Consider the following 12,742-nt stretch of genomic DNA (forward strand, 5'->3'; position numbering starts at 1 on the left):
TATGGTTGTATGTTTTGTTGACAGCCTTCAAAATCAATTATTGAGAGTGTCTTAATAGGAAATAAAGTCAATTACTTTTAAAAATAATTTACTAATATTATTTAGGAACATATTGATGTCTTACAAGCAAATATAACAAATAGTTCAAAAAATAGGAATTCATAAATTCACGTCAACTTATAATTAGATAAAGAAAATGAGGAAAAGGGAAGGATCCTACTTGTAGCAGAGTGACAAATATCAATGATAAACACGGGGAGTGCTGGTGTTGGAAAGTTATCTTGTTGAAACCATCATAATAAAGACTGGGTCAGACAAAAATGCTAGATGCTAAATCCAAGGGGAAATTTTGATGAGGAACACAATATTTACATGGTCTTAATGTCTCTCTTCAGCTGTGAGAAAATTAGAATAAGTTCACAAGAGCCAAAGTACGACCTCGAGTATATCCCACCTGAATTTAGAGACCATCTCAAGAATAGATTTAACACGTCGAACACTAATAACTGAAGACCAGATGAATTGTGGAAGGACTTCAAGGACATCATACACGAAGAAAGCAAGAGGTCATTAAAAAATATGAAAGAAAGAAAAGACCAAAATGGATGTCAGAAGAGACTCTGAAACTTGCTCTTGAACTTCGAGTAGCTAAAGCAAATGGAAGAAATGATGAAGTCTTAACTCAAAGAGTTGAACAGAAGATTTCAAAGGGTGGCTTGAGAGGACAAAGTAAAGTATTATAATAACAGGTGCAAAGATCTGGAGTTAGAACCAAAAGGGAAGAACAGGCTCAGCATTTCTCAAGCTCAAAGAACTGAAGAACAATTTCAAGCCTTGAGTTGCAATATTGAAGGATTCCACAGGGAAAATCAAAAGAAGATAGAAGGAATACACAGAGTCATTATATCAAAAGGAAATGGTTGATGTTCATCCATTTTGGGAGGTAGCACATGATCAGAAAGCAACTGTACTGAAGGAAGAGGTCCAAGCTGCACTGGAGGCATTGGCAAAAAACAAGGCTCAAGGAATTGATGTAATATCAATAGAGATGTTTCAACAAATGAATGTAGCACTAGAAGTGCTCACTTGTCTATGCCAAGAAATTTGGAAGTCAGCTACCTGGCCAACCGACTGGAAGAAATCCATATTTATGCCTATTCCAAAGAAAGGTGATCCAATGGAATTCACAAATTATCAAGTAATATCATTAATATCAAATGCAAGTAAATTTTTGCTGAAGATCATTCAAAAACAGCTGCAGCAGTGCTTTGATTGGAAACTGCCAGAAATTCAAGCCAGATTCAGAAGAGGACATGCGACCAGGGATATCATTGCTGACATCAGATGGATCCTGGCTGAAAGCAGAGAATATCAGAAAGATGTTTACCTGTGTTTTATTGACTACAAAAAGGCATTCGACTGTGTGGATCATAACAAATCATGGATAAAATTGTGAAGAATGGGAATTCTAGAGCTCATGAGGAACCTGTACATAGACCAAGAGGCAGTTGTTTGAACAGAACAAGGGGATACTGGGTGGTTTAAAGTCAGGAAAGGTGTGCATCAGGGTCGTGTCCTTTCACCACGCTTATTCAGTCTGTATAAAAAAGAAGCTGGACTATATGAAGAAGAACATGGCATCAGAATTAGAGGAAGACTCATTAACAACCTGCATTATGCAGATGACACAGCCTTGCTTGCTGAAAATGAGGAGGACTTGAAGCACTTACTGATGAAGATCGAAGACCACTGCCTTCAGTATGGATTACACCTCAACATAAAGAAAACAAAAATCCTCACAACTGGACCAATAAGCAACATCATGATAAACAGAGAAAAGATTGAGGTCATCAAGGATTTCATTTTACTTATATCCACAATCAACAGCCATGGAAGCAGCAGTCAAGAAATCAAAAGGCGCATTGCATTGGGCAAATCTGCTGCAAAAGACCTCTTCAAAGTGTTAAAAGGCGAAGATGTCACTTCAAGGACTAAGAACACCTGTTCCAAGTTATGGTGTTTTCAGTCACCACATACACATGGGAAAGCTGGGCAATGAATAAGGAAGACCAAAGAGGAATTGATGCCTTTGAATTATGGTGTTGGTGAAAAATATTCAATATACCATGGACTGCCAAAAGAAGGAACAAGTCTGTCTTGGAAGAAGTACAGCCAGAATGCTCCTTAGAAGCGAGGATGGCGAGACTTCTTCTCATGTACTTTGAACATGTTATCAGGAGGGTTCAGTCCCTGGAGGAGATTATGCTTGATAAAATAGAGGGTAAGTGAAAAAGAGGAGGACCCTGAATGAGATGGACTGACACGGTGGCTGCAACAACGGGGTCCAAAAGCAACGATTGTGGGGATGGTGCAGGACCCGGCAGTGTTTTGTCCTGTTGTGAACGGTGATACAACAAACGTTGAAGATGAGCAGAAACAGGATCCCTCATACATTGTTAGTGAAAACGTAAGATGACGTAGAGCCAGCTATTAAGTTCTGCTAATTGATCAGTTGTTTTCAACAATGCCCTGGGGCATAAATTGCTGTATAGGCCAATTCAATGAAATTAATGCTCATTTGAAAAGATAGTTCCAGAGGTTAGTGTTATGATTTATTCTGACCCCAGATGGGATCCTTCCAGCTGTCTCTTGTTTTCTCTGGCAAACTAACCGGCCTACAGTTTAGCCTACATCTTCGATAAATCAACCAATCTCCTCCCAGTTGTTTCTCATCACAACAGCCACTGTTTCTGAGAGGACCCTTGGATTTGAGCTCTCCACGTCCTGTTGCAAGTGGGCTGTATCCTTTGGGAAGAGATTAGGAGCTACCTGTTTTATGGTCTGCTTCCTCCCTATCCCAAGGCAAAATCTCTGAGCCAGGGTCCTGGAGCTGGGGGTAGGGACAGTGAGGCTCTTCTCTCTGAGAAGTGACACCCTTGTGTTTAGGAGCTGAACTCAAGGTAATTTTGTAGTTTTATAAACAGTAAATAAGAATGACCAAATTTTAACCATTAACTCTTCCTGGGGAAAAACAAGGTAAGAGAAGGTAAGAGGAAATAACTTATCATTCTCTGCAATCATTTTTTTCAGTAATTGTTAACAATGATCAATAAGATTTACCTCTTGTTCTTCTCTGGCATTTTCATGGATTTCTATAGTAGAATTTCTTTCCTTCTTTGTTTTCAGATGTTTTTTGGTTTTTAGCTAGATAGAAGAACCAGATATAAAATCATTATTTAATCAAAACATCAAAACAAGTATATACACAGACTTAAAACTACCTTGGAACTTCCATTTCTAGGAAGTGTGGAATGGAGTTTACTTCTCCTGGAATCCAAACTTCTGAGCTCCATGGAGGCTGGGGTGACCTACCCAAGCCACGGACTTGAGACGATCTTTGAGCCTTTGGCCTTGAGGAAACTAGTTTCCTAAAAGTTACCTTACCTTTTAGTCAAACAATAGTCTAGAGTGTTTTGCCTCAGGCATTGTGCTCTTTTGAAGAATTACCTATGCGCAGTCAGTCTCAAGAAACAGAAGTTCCAAGGTCAGACTAGAAACTAAGTGTTTAGGGTAAATTGTTATTGTGAAAGCACTGTTCTGGCCCCATTTCCATAGCAATGTTGATAAGATAGGGTATAAGAATCATTGGAGGGTCTCTCAACTTCAGGACATTTTTGACTCCCTAGTTGAAATGTTACCTGGATTTGCAAATCACATATTAAAAATACTTCAATCAATTTCTATTTTTGGCTTAATATGATTTTTGTTTGAACAGAGGATAAGTAATTTTCCCTATTCTGTCTAAATACAACTAAAAATTCTGGACATCACATAATAAAGTAATATAAAAGACTCTGAAAGGTGGAAAGAAGAAGGCAGACTGACTAGAAACTTTAGGATCAGAGGAGTGACACAGTGATGCATTCCCTAGGTTTTCTTTTTGTCTCATACACCCCAGATTTACCGCAGGAGAAGCTGGCAACCCATAAATACCAATGAGTGCAGGCAGACAAACAAACAAACACTCCAACAAAAGCTTCTTTTCTCTGTCCAAGGACCAAAAAGCAGGCAGCTTGGATAGAACACTTTTAGATAATAACTACTTTACTTCAACTAAATACCACCAAAAAACTGTGGCCCCACCCATGCCAACCAAGGCTGAATGGGGAACTGTATTCGTTTCCTAGGGCAGCTGTAATGAATTATCACAAACTGGGTAAAATAACATAAATTTGATCTCTCACATTCCTGAGGCTAGAGGTTTGAAATCAAGGTATTGGCAGGGTCATGCTCCCTCAGAAGGCTCCATTCTCCTTTTTAGCTTCTGGTGGTTGCCGGTAATCCTTGATGTCCTCAGTTTGTAACCGCATCACTCCAATCTTTTCCTCCATTGTCACATAGGCTTCTTCTCTGCTGTCTTGGTCATCTAGTGCTGCTATAACAGAAATACCACAAGCGGACGGCTTTAACAAAGAGAAATTTATTCTCTCACAGTCTAGGAGGCTAGTAGTACAAATTCAGGGTGCCAGCTCCAGGGTAAGGCTTTCTGTCTCTGTCGGCTCTAGAGGAAGGTCCTTGTCATCAATCTTCCCCAATCAAGGAACTTCTCAGTGCAGGGACCCCAGATCTAAAGGATATATTATTCTCCTGGCTCTTGTTTCTTGGTGGGATAGGTCCCCTTGTCTCTCTGCTCGCTTTTCTCTTTTATATCTCAAAAGAGATTGACTTAAGACACAACCTAATCTTGTAGAGTGAGTCCTGCCTCATTAACATAACCGCCGATAATCCCACCTTATTAACATCATAGAAGTAGGATTTACAACACACAGGAAAATCACATCAGATGATGAAATGGTGGACAATCATGCAATACTGGGAATCATGGCCTAGCCAAGTTGACAGACGTTTTTGGGGGGGACATAATTTAATCCATAACACCTATGCATGTGTCTCTTCTCTGTGTCTCTGTCTGTGTCCAAATTTCCCTCTTCTTATAAGAACACCAATCCTTGGATTTAAGGGCCATCCTAATCCAGTATAACTTCACTTTAACTTGATTACATCTACAACGACTTTATTTCCAAGTAAATTCAAATTAAGGATATAGCTGTCTCTTTGATGGCACTTAATGATTGCTACCTCCTGGTATTCATGCCCCGTGTAATCTTCTCTCATTGACTATGGGCTGAATCTACTGATTCACTTCTAATGAATTGAATATGGCAAAAGTGATGGGATGTTGCTTCTGAGATTAGGTTACAAATACTGTAGCTTCCATTTTGTGTGCCCTCTTTTGTTCTCTTGCTTGTTTGCTCAGATGGAATCCAGCTGGGTTCCATCATTGTGAGGAACTAGGAAGGCCCACGGTCAACAGCCAGAGAGGAACTAAGACCATCAGTTCAGCAACCTGTGAAGAAATGAATCCTATGAACAACCAAATGAGTGAGCTTGGAAGAGGATCCTTCCTCAAACAATCCAGCAAATGAGACTGTAGCCTGGTCAACACCTTCACTGCAGTCTTGAGAGAAACCTTGAAGTAGAAGCATCCTGCTAAGCAATGCCCAGATACCTGACCTACCGAAACTGTGAGGTAATAAATGTTTGTGGTTTTAAGCTACTATTGCTTGGGGTAATTTGTTACACAGCCATAAAATATTAACACAATATTCTTTGTTAAGACCTTGGGAATTTTTTTTAAGGTAACATCTAATAGACTCTAGCAGCTGAACAGATGTCTCTGAAGAAGGAGCGTCGGGAATGTTATTGTTGTTAGGTGCCATCTAGTTGGTTCCAAGTCATAACGACCCTCCGTACAACAGAATGAAACACTGCCCGGCCCTGCACCATCCTCACAATTGTTGTTATGCTTGAGCCCCTTGTTGCAACCACTGTGCCAATACATCTCATTGAGGGTCTTCCTCTTTTTCGCTGACCTCTGCTTTACCAAGCATGATGTCCTTCTCCAGGGACTGGTCCCTCCTGATAACATGTCCAAAGTACATGAGATGAAGTCTTGCCATCCATACTTCTAAGGAACATTCTGGCTGTACTTCTTTCAAGACAGATTTGTTTGTTCTTCTGGCAGTCCATGGTATATTCAATATTCATCACCAACACCATATAATTCAAAGGCTTCAATTCTTCTTCTGTCTTCCTTACTTATTGTCCAGGCATGGGAGATGGAAACAGAATGTGTGGCATATTACCTCCATGAACAACTCCCTCCTTTGCCATGAGACCAGAAGAATTGGAAGGTGCCTGACTACTATTACAGAACATTTTGATCAAAGATTCCATAGGAGTATCCTGCCTGATCAAAAGGGGAAAATGTAGAATGGAATTTCAAATTCTCATGCAATCCAGAGGCTGGATGAACCTCTGAAACTATTGCCCTGAGATAATCTTTAAACCTTAAACCAAAAATATTTCCTGAAGTCTCCTTTAAATTAAACAATGTTGTTTGTTGTTAGGTGCTGTTGAGTTGGTTCTGACTCATAGCAAGCCAACGTACAACAGAATGAAGCATCGCCCAGTCCTGCGCCATCCTCACAATCCTTGTTATGCTGGAGCCCATTGTTGTAGCCACTATGTCAATGCATCTTGTTGAGGGTCTTCCTCTTTTCCAAATCTAACAGTAGGTTAGCTTAATTAGTAAAGAACTTCTGTTTTCAGCCTTGTGTTCTTTCAAGAACTATGTATATGGGACCAAATTGGCAACAGCAACTTGAAAGATGGGCTATAAAACTGAGGGGGCAGTGAGTTTATGTTAGTGGGGGAGGAACAGCTTGGAAAAGGAGGGTGGGAATGGTTGCCCAACTCAAAGGATGTAGTCATTGTCACTGAATTCCACATGAAGAAATTGTGGGTTTATGTTCTGCTGTGTACATTCTCAACAACAAAATAAAATTATCTATTTTAAAAAAGCCTCTAAAGTTAGAAAATTCTATGATTAAAGATATGGTACATAATCAGGAAATAACAATTATTGTTGTTAAATAAATGTTGTTAATATATATGTTGATATTATATTAGTAATAATTAAAGGGAATTATTGTTGTGAAATAAACGAGCAATTAATTATACAACTGTCTGATCATTAGTCACAATAAGAAGACTACCTATTTAGCACATCTATATCATAAGCAGAAATGTTCAATCATACCTGAGAAGTTAACTTGAGAAGATAAGGCTGAGAGTCATTGGATTCAGAACTGTCAGAGCCTCGGCTACTACAAAAAATATTAACAATTTATTTCAGTTTACAGAATGTTTTGGGTTGCGCTTTTAAATTTCAACTGTTGCTTTTAATTTTTTTTTTTAATCATATTGGAATTGGTAGAAATAGTTCTTATAATAAGAAGGCTGTTTGCAAACAGAGGTTTAAATGTTTGGATGTTCAGACAGCTTAGAAGCAGAGGTCTTCTTGTTGAATGTATGGAGAGAGATGACAAGTTGGGCCAATGGAGTGTAAGCTTCAGAGAAGTGGGCATTTTCATCCATCTGGCTCACTGCTGTATCACCAGAGTGAAAATAGTGCCTGGCACATAGTAGGCACTCAGAGAATATTGGTTAATAAATGAATGAATAAGTGCTATATTCAGCAGATTCCTAGCTCTCAGGGGTATCATTAGCTCTTAAAATTCATTATTTGAACACACCACTTTCAGTGAAGGACAGGACATCCAGAAAGAAGCTCAATAAAGATACAGAAGATCTAAATGCCACAATAAACCAACATGACCTCGTAGACATGTACAGAACACTCCACCCAGCAGCCGTCAAGTATACTTTCTTTTCTAGTGCTCGTGGAACATTCTCTAGAATAGACCACATATTAGGTCATAAAGCAAGCCTTAGCAGAATCCAGAACACTGAAATATTACAAAGCATCTCCTCTGACCACAACGCCATAAAAGTAGAAATCAATAACAGAAAAAGCAGGGAAAAGAAACCAAACACTTGGAAACTTAACAATACCCTGCTCAAAAAAAGATTGGACTATAAAAGACATTAAGGATGGAATAAAGAAATTCATAGAATCCTGTGAGAATGAAAACACTTCCTATGAAAACCTTTGGGACACAGCGAAAGCAGTGCTCAGAGGTCAATTTATATCAATAAATGCACACATCCAAAAAGAAGAAAGGGCCAAAATCAAAGAATTATCCCTACAACTTGAACAAATAGAAAGAGAGCAACAAAAGAAATCTTCAGGCACCAGAAGAAAACAAATAATAAAAATTAGAGCAGAACTAAATGAAATAGAAAACAGAAAAACAACTGAAAGAATTAAGAAGACCAAAAGCTTGTTCTTGGAAAAAATCAACAAAATTGATAAACTATTGGCCAAACTGACAAAAGAAAAACAAGAGAGGAAGCAAAAAACCCAAATAAGAAATGAGAGGGGCGATATGACAACAGACCCAACTGAAATTAAAAGAATCATATCAGATTACTATGAAAAATTGTACTCTAACAAATTTGAAAACATAAAAGAAATGGATGAATTCCTAGAAACACACTACTTACCTAAACTAACAAAAATAGAGGTAAAACAACCAAACAGACCCATAACAAAAGAAGAAATTGAAAAGGTAATCAAAAACTCCCAACAAAAAAAAAGCCCTGGCCCGGACAGCTTCACTGCAGAGTTCTACCAAACTTTCAGAGAAGAGTTAACACCACTACTACTAAAGGTATTTCAGAGCATAGAAAAGGACGGAATACTACCAAATGCATTCTATGAAGCCACCATAACCCTGATACCAAAACCAGGTAAAGACACCATAAAAAAAAAAAAAAGAAAATTACAGACCTATATCCCTCATGAACATAGATGCAAAAATCCTCAACAAAATTCTAGCCAATAGAATTCAACAACGTATCAAAAAAATAATTCACCATGACCAAGTGGGATTCATACCAGGTATGCAGGGATCGTCAACATTAGAAAAACAATTAATGTAATCCATCATATAAATAAAACAAAAGATAAAAATCACGTGATTTTATCAATTGATGCAGAAAAGACCTTTGACAAAGTCCGACACCCATTCATGATAAAAACTCCCAGCAAAATAGGAATAGAAGGAAAATTCCTCAACATAATAAAGGGCATTTATACAAAGCCAATAGCCAACATCATCCTAAATGGAGAGAGCCTGAAAGCATTCCCCTTGAGATCGGGAACCTGACAATGATGCCCTTTATCACCACTCTCATTTAACATTGTGCTGGAGGTCCTAGCCAGAGCAATTATGCTAGATAAAGAAATAAAGGGCATCCAGATTGGCAAGGAAGAAGTTAAAAGTATCTCTGTTTGCAGATGACATGATCTTATACACAGAAAACCCTAAGGAATCCTCAAGAAAACCACTGAAATTAATAGAAGAGTTTAGCAGAGTATCAGGATATAAGATAAACATACAAAACTCAGTTGGATTCCTCTACAGCAACAAAAAGAACATCAAAGAGGAAACCGCCAAATCAATACCATTTACAGTAGCCCCCAAGAAGATAAAATACTTAGGAATAAATCTTACCAGAGATGTAAAAGACTTACACAAAGAAAACTGCAGTACACTTCTGCCAGAAACCAAAAGAGACTGGAAGAACATACCTTGCTCTTGGATAGGAAGACTTAACATTATAAAAATGTCTATTCTACCAAAAGCGATCTATAGATTTAATGCAATTCCCATCCAAATTCCAATGACATTTTTTAATGAGATGGAGAAGCAAATCACCAACTTCATATGGAAGGGAAAGAGGCCCCGGATAAGTAAAGCATTATTGAAAAAGAACAAAGTGGGAGGCCTCACTCTACCTAATTTTAGAACCTATTATACCGCCACAGTAGTCAAAACAGTCTGGTACTGGTACAACAACAGATACATAGACCGATGGAACAGAAATGAGAATCCAGACATAAATCCATCTACATATGAGTAGTTGATAGTTGATGAAGGCCCCAAAGCAGTTAAATGGGGAAAAAGACAGTCTTTTTAAGAAATGGTGCTGGCAAAACTGGATATCCATCTGCAAAAAAAAAAAAAAAAATGAAACAAGATCTATACCTCACACCATGCACAAAAATGAGCTCAAAATGAATCAAAGACCTAAATATAAAATCTAAAATGATAAAGATCATGGAAGAAAAAATAGGGACATTAGGAGCCCTAATACATGGCATAAACAGTATACGAAACATTACAAACAATGCAGAAGAAAAAGTAGATAACTGGGAGTTCCTAAAAATCAAACACCTATGCTCATCTAAAGACTTCACCAAAAGAGTAAAATGATTACCTACAGACTGGGAAAAAGTTTTTAGCTATGACATTTCCGATCAGCTCCTGATCTAAAATCTACATGATACTGCAAAAACTCAACTACAGAAAGACAAGTAACCCAATTAAAAAATGGGCAAAAGATATGAACAGACACTTCACTAAAGAAGATATTCAGGTAGCTAACAGATACATGAAGGAACAGCTCACGATCATTAGCCATTAGAGAAATGCAGATCAAAACTACAATGAGATTCCATCTCACTCCAACAAGGCTGGCATTAATCCAAAAAACACAGAATAATAATTGTTGGAGAAGCTGTGGAGAGATTGGAACACTTATACACTGCTGGTAGGAATGTAAAATGGTACAATCACTTTGGAGATCAATTTTGAGCTTCCTTAAAAAGCTAGAAATAGAACTACCACAGGATCCAGCAATCCCACTCCTTGGAATATATTCTAGAGAAATAAGAGCCTTTACACGAACAGATACATGCACACCCATGTTCACCGCAGCACTGTTTACAATAGCAAAAAGATGGAAGCAATCGAGGTGCCCATCAATGGATGAATGGATAAATAAATTGTATCAATAAAGAACAGTGATGAATCTGTGAAACATTTCATAACATGGAGGAATCCGGAAGGCATTATGCTGAGTGAAATTAGTCAGTTGCAAAAGGACAAATATTGTATAAGACCACTGTTATAAGAACTCAAGAAATAGTTTAAACTGAGAAGAAAATATTCTTTGATGGTTATGAGAAGGGGGAGGGGTGGATGGTGAGAGGGGTATTCACTAATTAGATAGTAGATAAGAATTACTTAGGTGACCAGAAAGACAACACACAATACAGGCGAGGTCAGAACAACTGGAATAAACCAAAAGCAAAGAAGTTCCCTGAATAAACTGAATGCTTCGAAGGCCAGCGTAGCAGGGGCAGGGGTCTGGGAACCATGGTTTCAGGGGACATCTAAGTCAATTGGCATAATAAAATCTGTTAACAAAACATTCTGCATCCCACTTTGGAGAGCGGCGCATGGGGTCTTAAATGCTAGGAAGCGGCTATCTAAGATGCATCAATCGGTCTCAACGCACTTGGACCAAAAGAGAATGAAGAACACCAAGGACACAAGATAATTACGAGCCCAAGAGACAGAAAGGGCCACATAAACCAGAGACTACATCAGCCTGAGACCAGAAGAACTAGATGGTGCCTGGCTACCACTGAAGACTGCCCTGACGGGGAACACAACGGAGAACCCTTGAGGGAGCAGAAGAGCAGTGGGATGCAGACCCCAAATTCTTGTAAAAAGACCAGACTTAATGGTCTGACTGAGACTATAAGGACCCCGGTGGTCATGGCCCCCAGACCTTCTGTTGCCCCAGGACAGGAACCATTCCCAAAGCTAACTCTTCAGACAGGGATTGGGCTGTACAATGGGATGGAAAGGGATGCTGGTGAGGAGTGAGCTTCTTGGGTCTGGTGGACACTGGAGACTATGTTGGCATCTCCTGCCTGGAGGAGACATGAGAGGGTAGAGGTGGTTAGAAGCTGGCAAAATGGACACGAAAAGAGAGGGTGGAGGGAGGGAGCAGACTGTCTCATTAGGGGGAGAGCAATTGGGAGTATGTAGCAAGGTGTATATAAGTTTTTGTGTGAGAGACTGACTTGATTTGTAAACTTTCACTTAAAGCACAACAAAAATTAAAAAAAATTCATTATTTTTACATCGCTTCATTTCCATCCTGCTTAAAGGCAATCCAGGGCCACACAAAACAGAGTAGGTTGAGACTAAAGAGTCACACAGAAATCTAATTGCAACTGTGTAGTGGAGTGGTGGGCAACATTTTTTGCTTGAGAGCCAATTCCGGAAAGAAAATATTTCCGGGCTGTATTTTAAAAACAAACAAACACATACAAGTGTGCATGTGTGGTTTTATATACACAATAAGATGTATACACACATACTCACGTTCTTAAACATATTTGTATTATTTCTCCATCACTAAATTCTTCTCCTTTTTTTGGCTAAGAAACTACCTAACTAGTATTTACTGTAGTTTTGATTGAATGTGCATTAGAAGATCTTTTGTCATTAAGCACAGATCCTTTTTAAAGCTTTTTTATTTCTTTTCTTGACTACCTTGTAAGCTACTTAACTGCTGTTTGTCCTAGTGCCACTAAATATTGCATTCTTTAGAAGGAGGGATTTTCCATTGCAAATTAGAAAACCCATCAATGCTTTTAAACCAAAAAACTTCTGCATTTCCTTACGTTGAAACACATTTATTTTTCCTTTTTCAGCAGCAGCTATAAGAGGAATTTAAATTTTATTTGGCAAACTGCCCCTCTGCACTCACAACTTAAGACCCACTGAATTAAAAAAATTTTACTTCTCAGACCCAGCTACAGTGTGCTTACAACAGTGGCCTTCCTGGGAAATCC

At 38.6% G+C, this 12,742-nt stretch overlaps 1 protein-coding gene and 1 long non-coding RNA gene across 4 annotated transcripts in view; one reads left to right on the forward strand and one right to left on the reverse strand.

Annotated features, from left to right (window-relative positions):
• Window positions 1-8,143, forward strand: part of LOC111748076 (uncharacterized) — a 37,500-nt gene extending 29,357 nt beyond the window's left edge. The window contains exons 3-4 of one of the 2 annotated variants that reach the window (XR_010322601.1): window positions 396-5,590; window positions 6,171-8,143. This is a non-coding gene — a long non-coding RNA (uncharacterized LOC111748076). Of the gene's footprint in view, window positions 1-395 lie in introns of both variants that reach the window. The other variant, XR_002784007.2, reaches the window with a different exon arrangement.
• Window positions 1-12,742, reverse strand: part of AGBL3 (AGBL carboxypeptidase 3) — a 66,167-nt gene that overhangs the window by 3,007 nt on the left and 50,418 nt on the right. Inside the window, exons 11-12 of one of the 2 annotated variants that reach the window (XM_023539963.2) lie at window positions 7,163-7,229; window positions 1,557-4,435 (exon numbers count right to left, since the gene is read on the reverse strand). In XM_023539963.2, the coding sequence (XP_023395731.1) occupies window positions 4,427-4,435; window positions 7,163-7,229 (76 nt within the window). In that variant the 3' untranslated portion in view covers window positions 1,557-4,426. Of the gene's footprint in view, window positions 1-1,556; window positions 4,436-7,162; window positions 7,230-12,742 lie in introns of those variants that run through there. The other variant, XR_002784003.2, reaches the window with a different exon arrangement.

This window comes from Loxodonta africana, chromosome 8, assembly GCF_030014295.1.
Source record: "Loxodonta africana isolate mLoxAfr1 chromosome 8, mLoxAfr1.hap2, whole genome shotgun sequence".
Classification (NCBI taxonomy): Eukaryota; Metazoa; Chordata; class Mammalia; order Proboscidea; family Elephantidae; genus Loxodonta; species Loxodonta africana.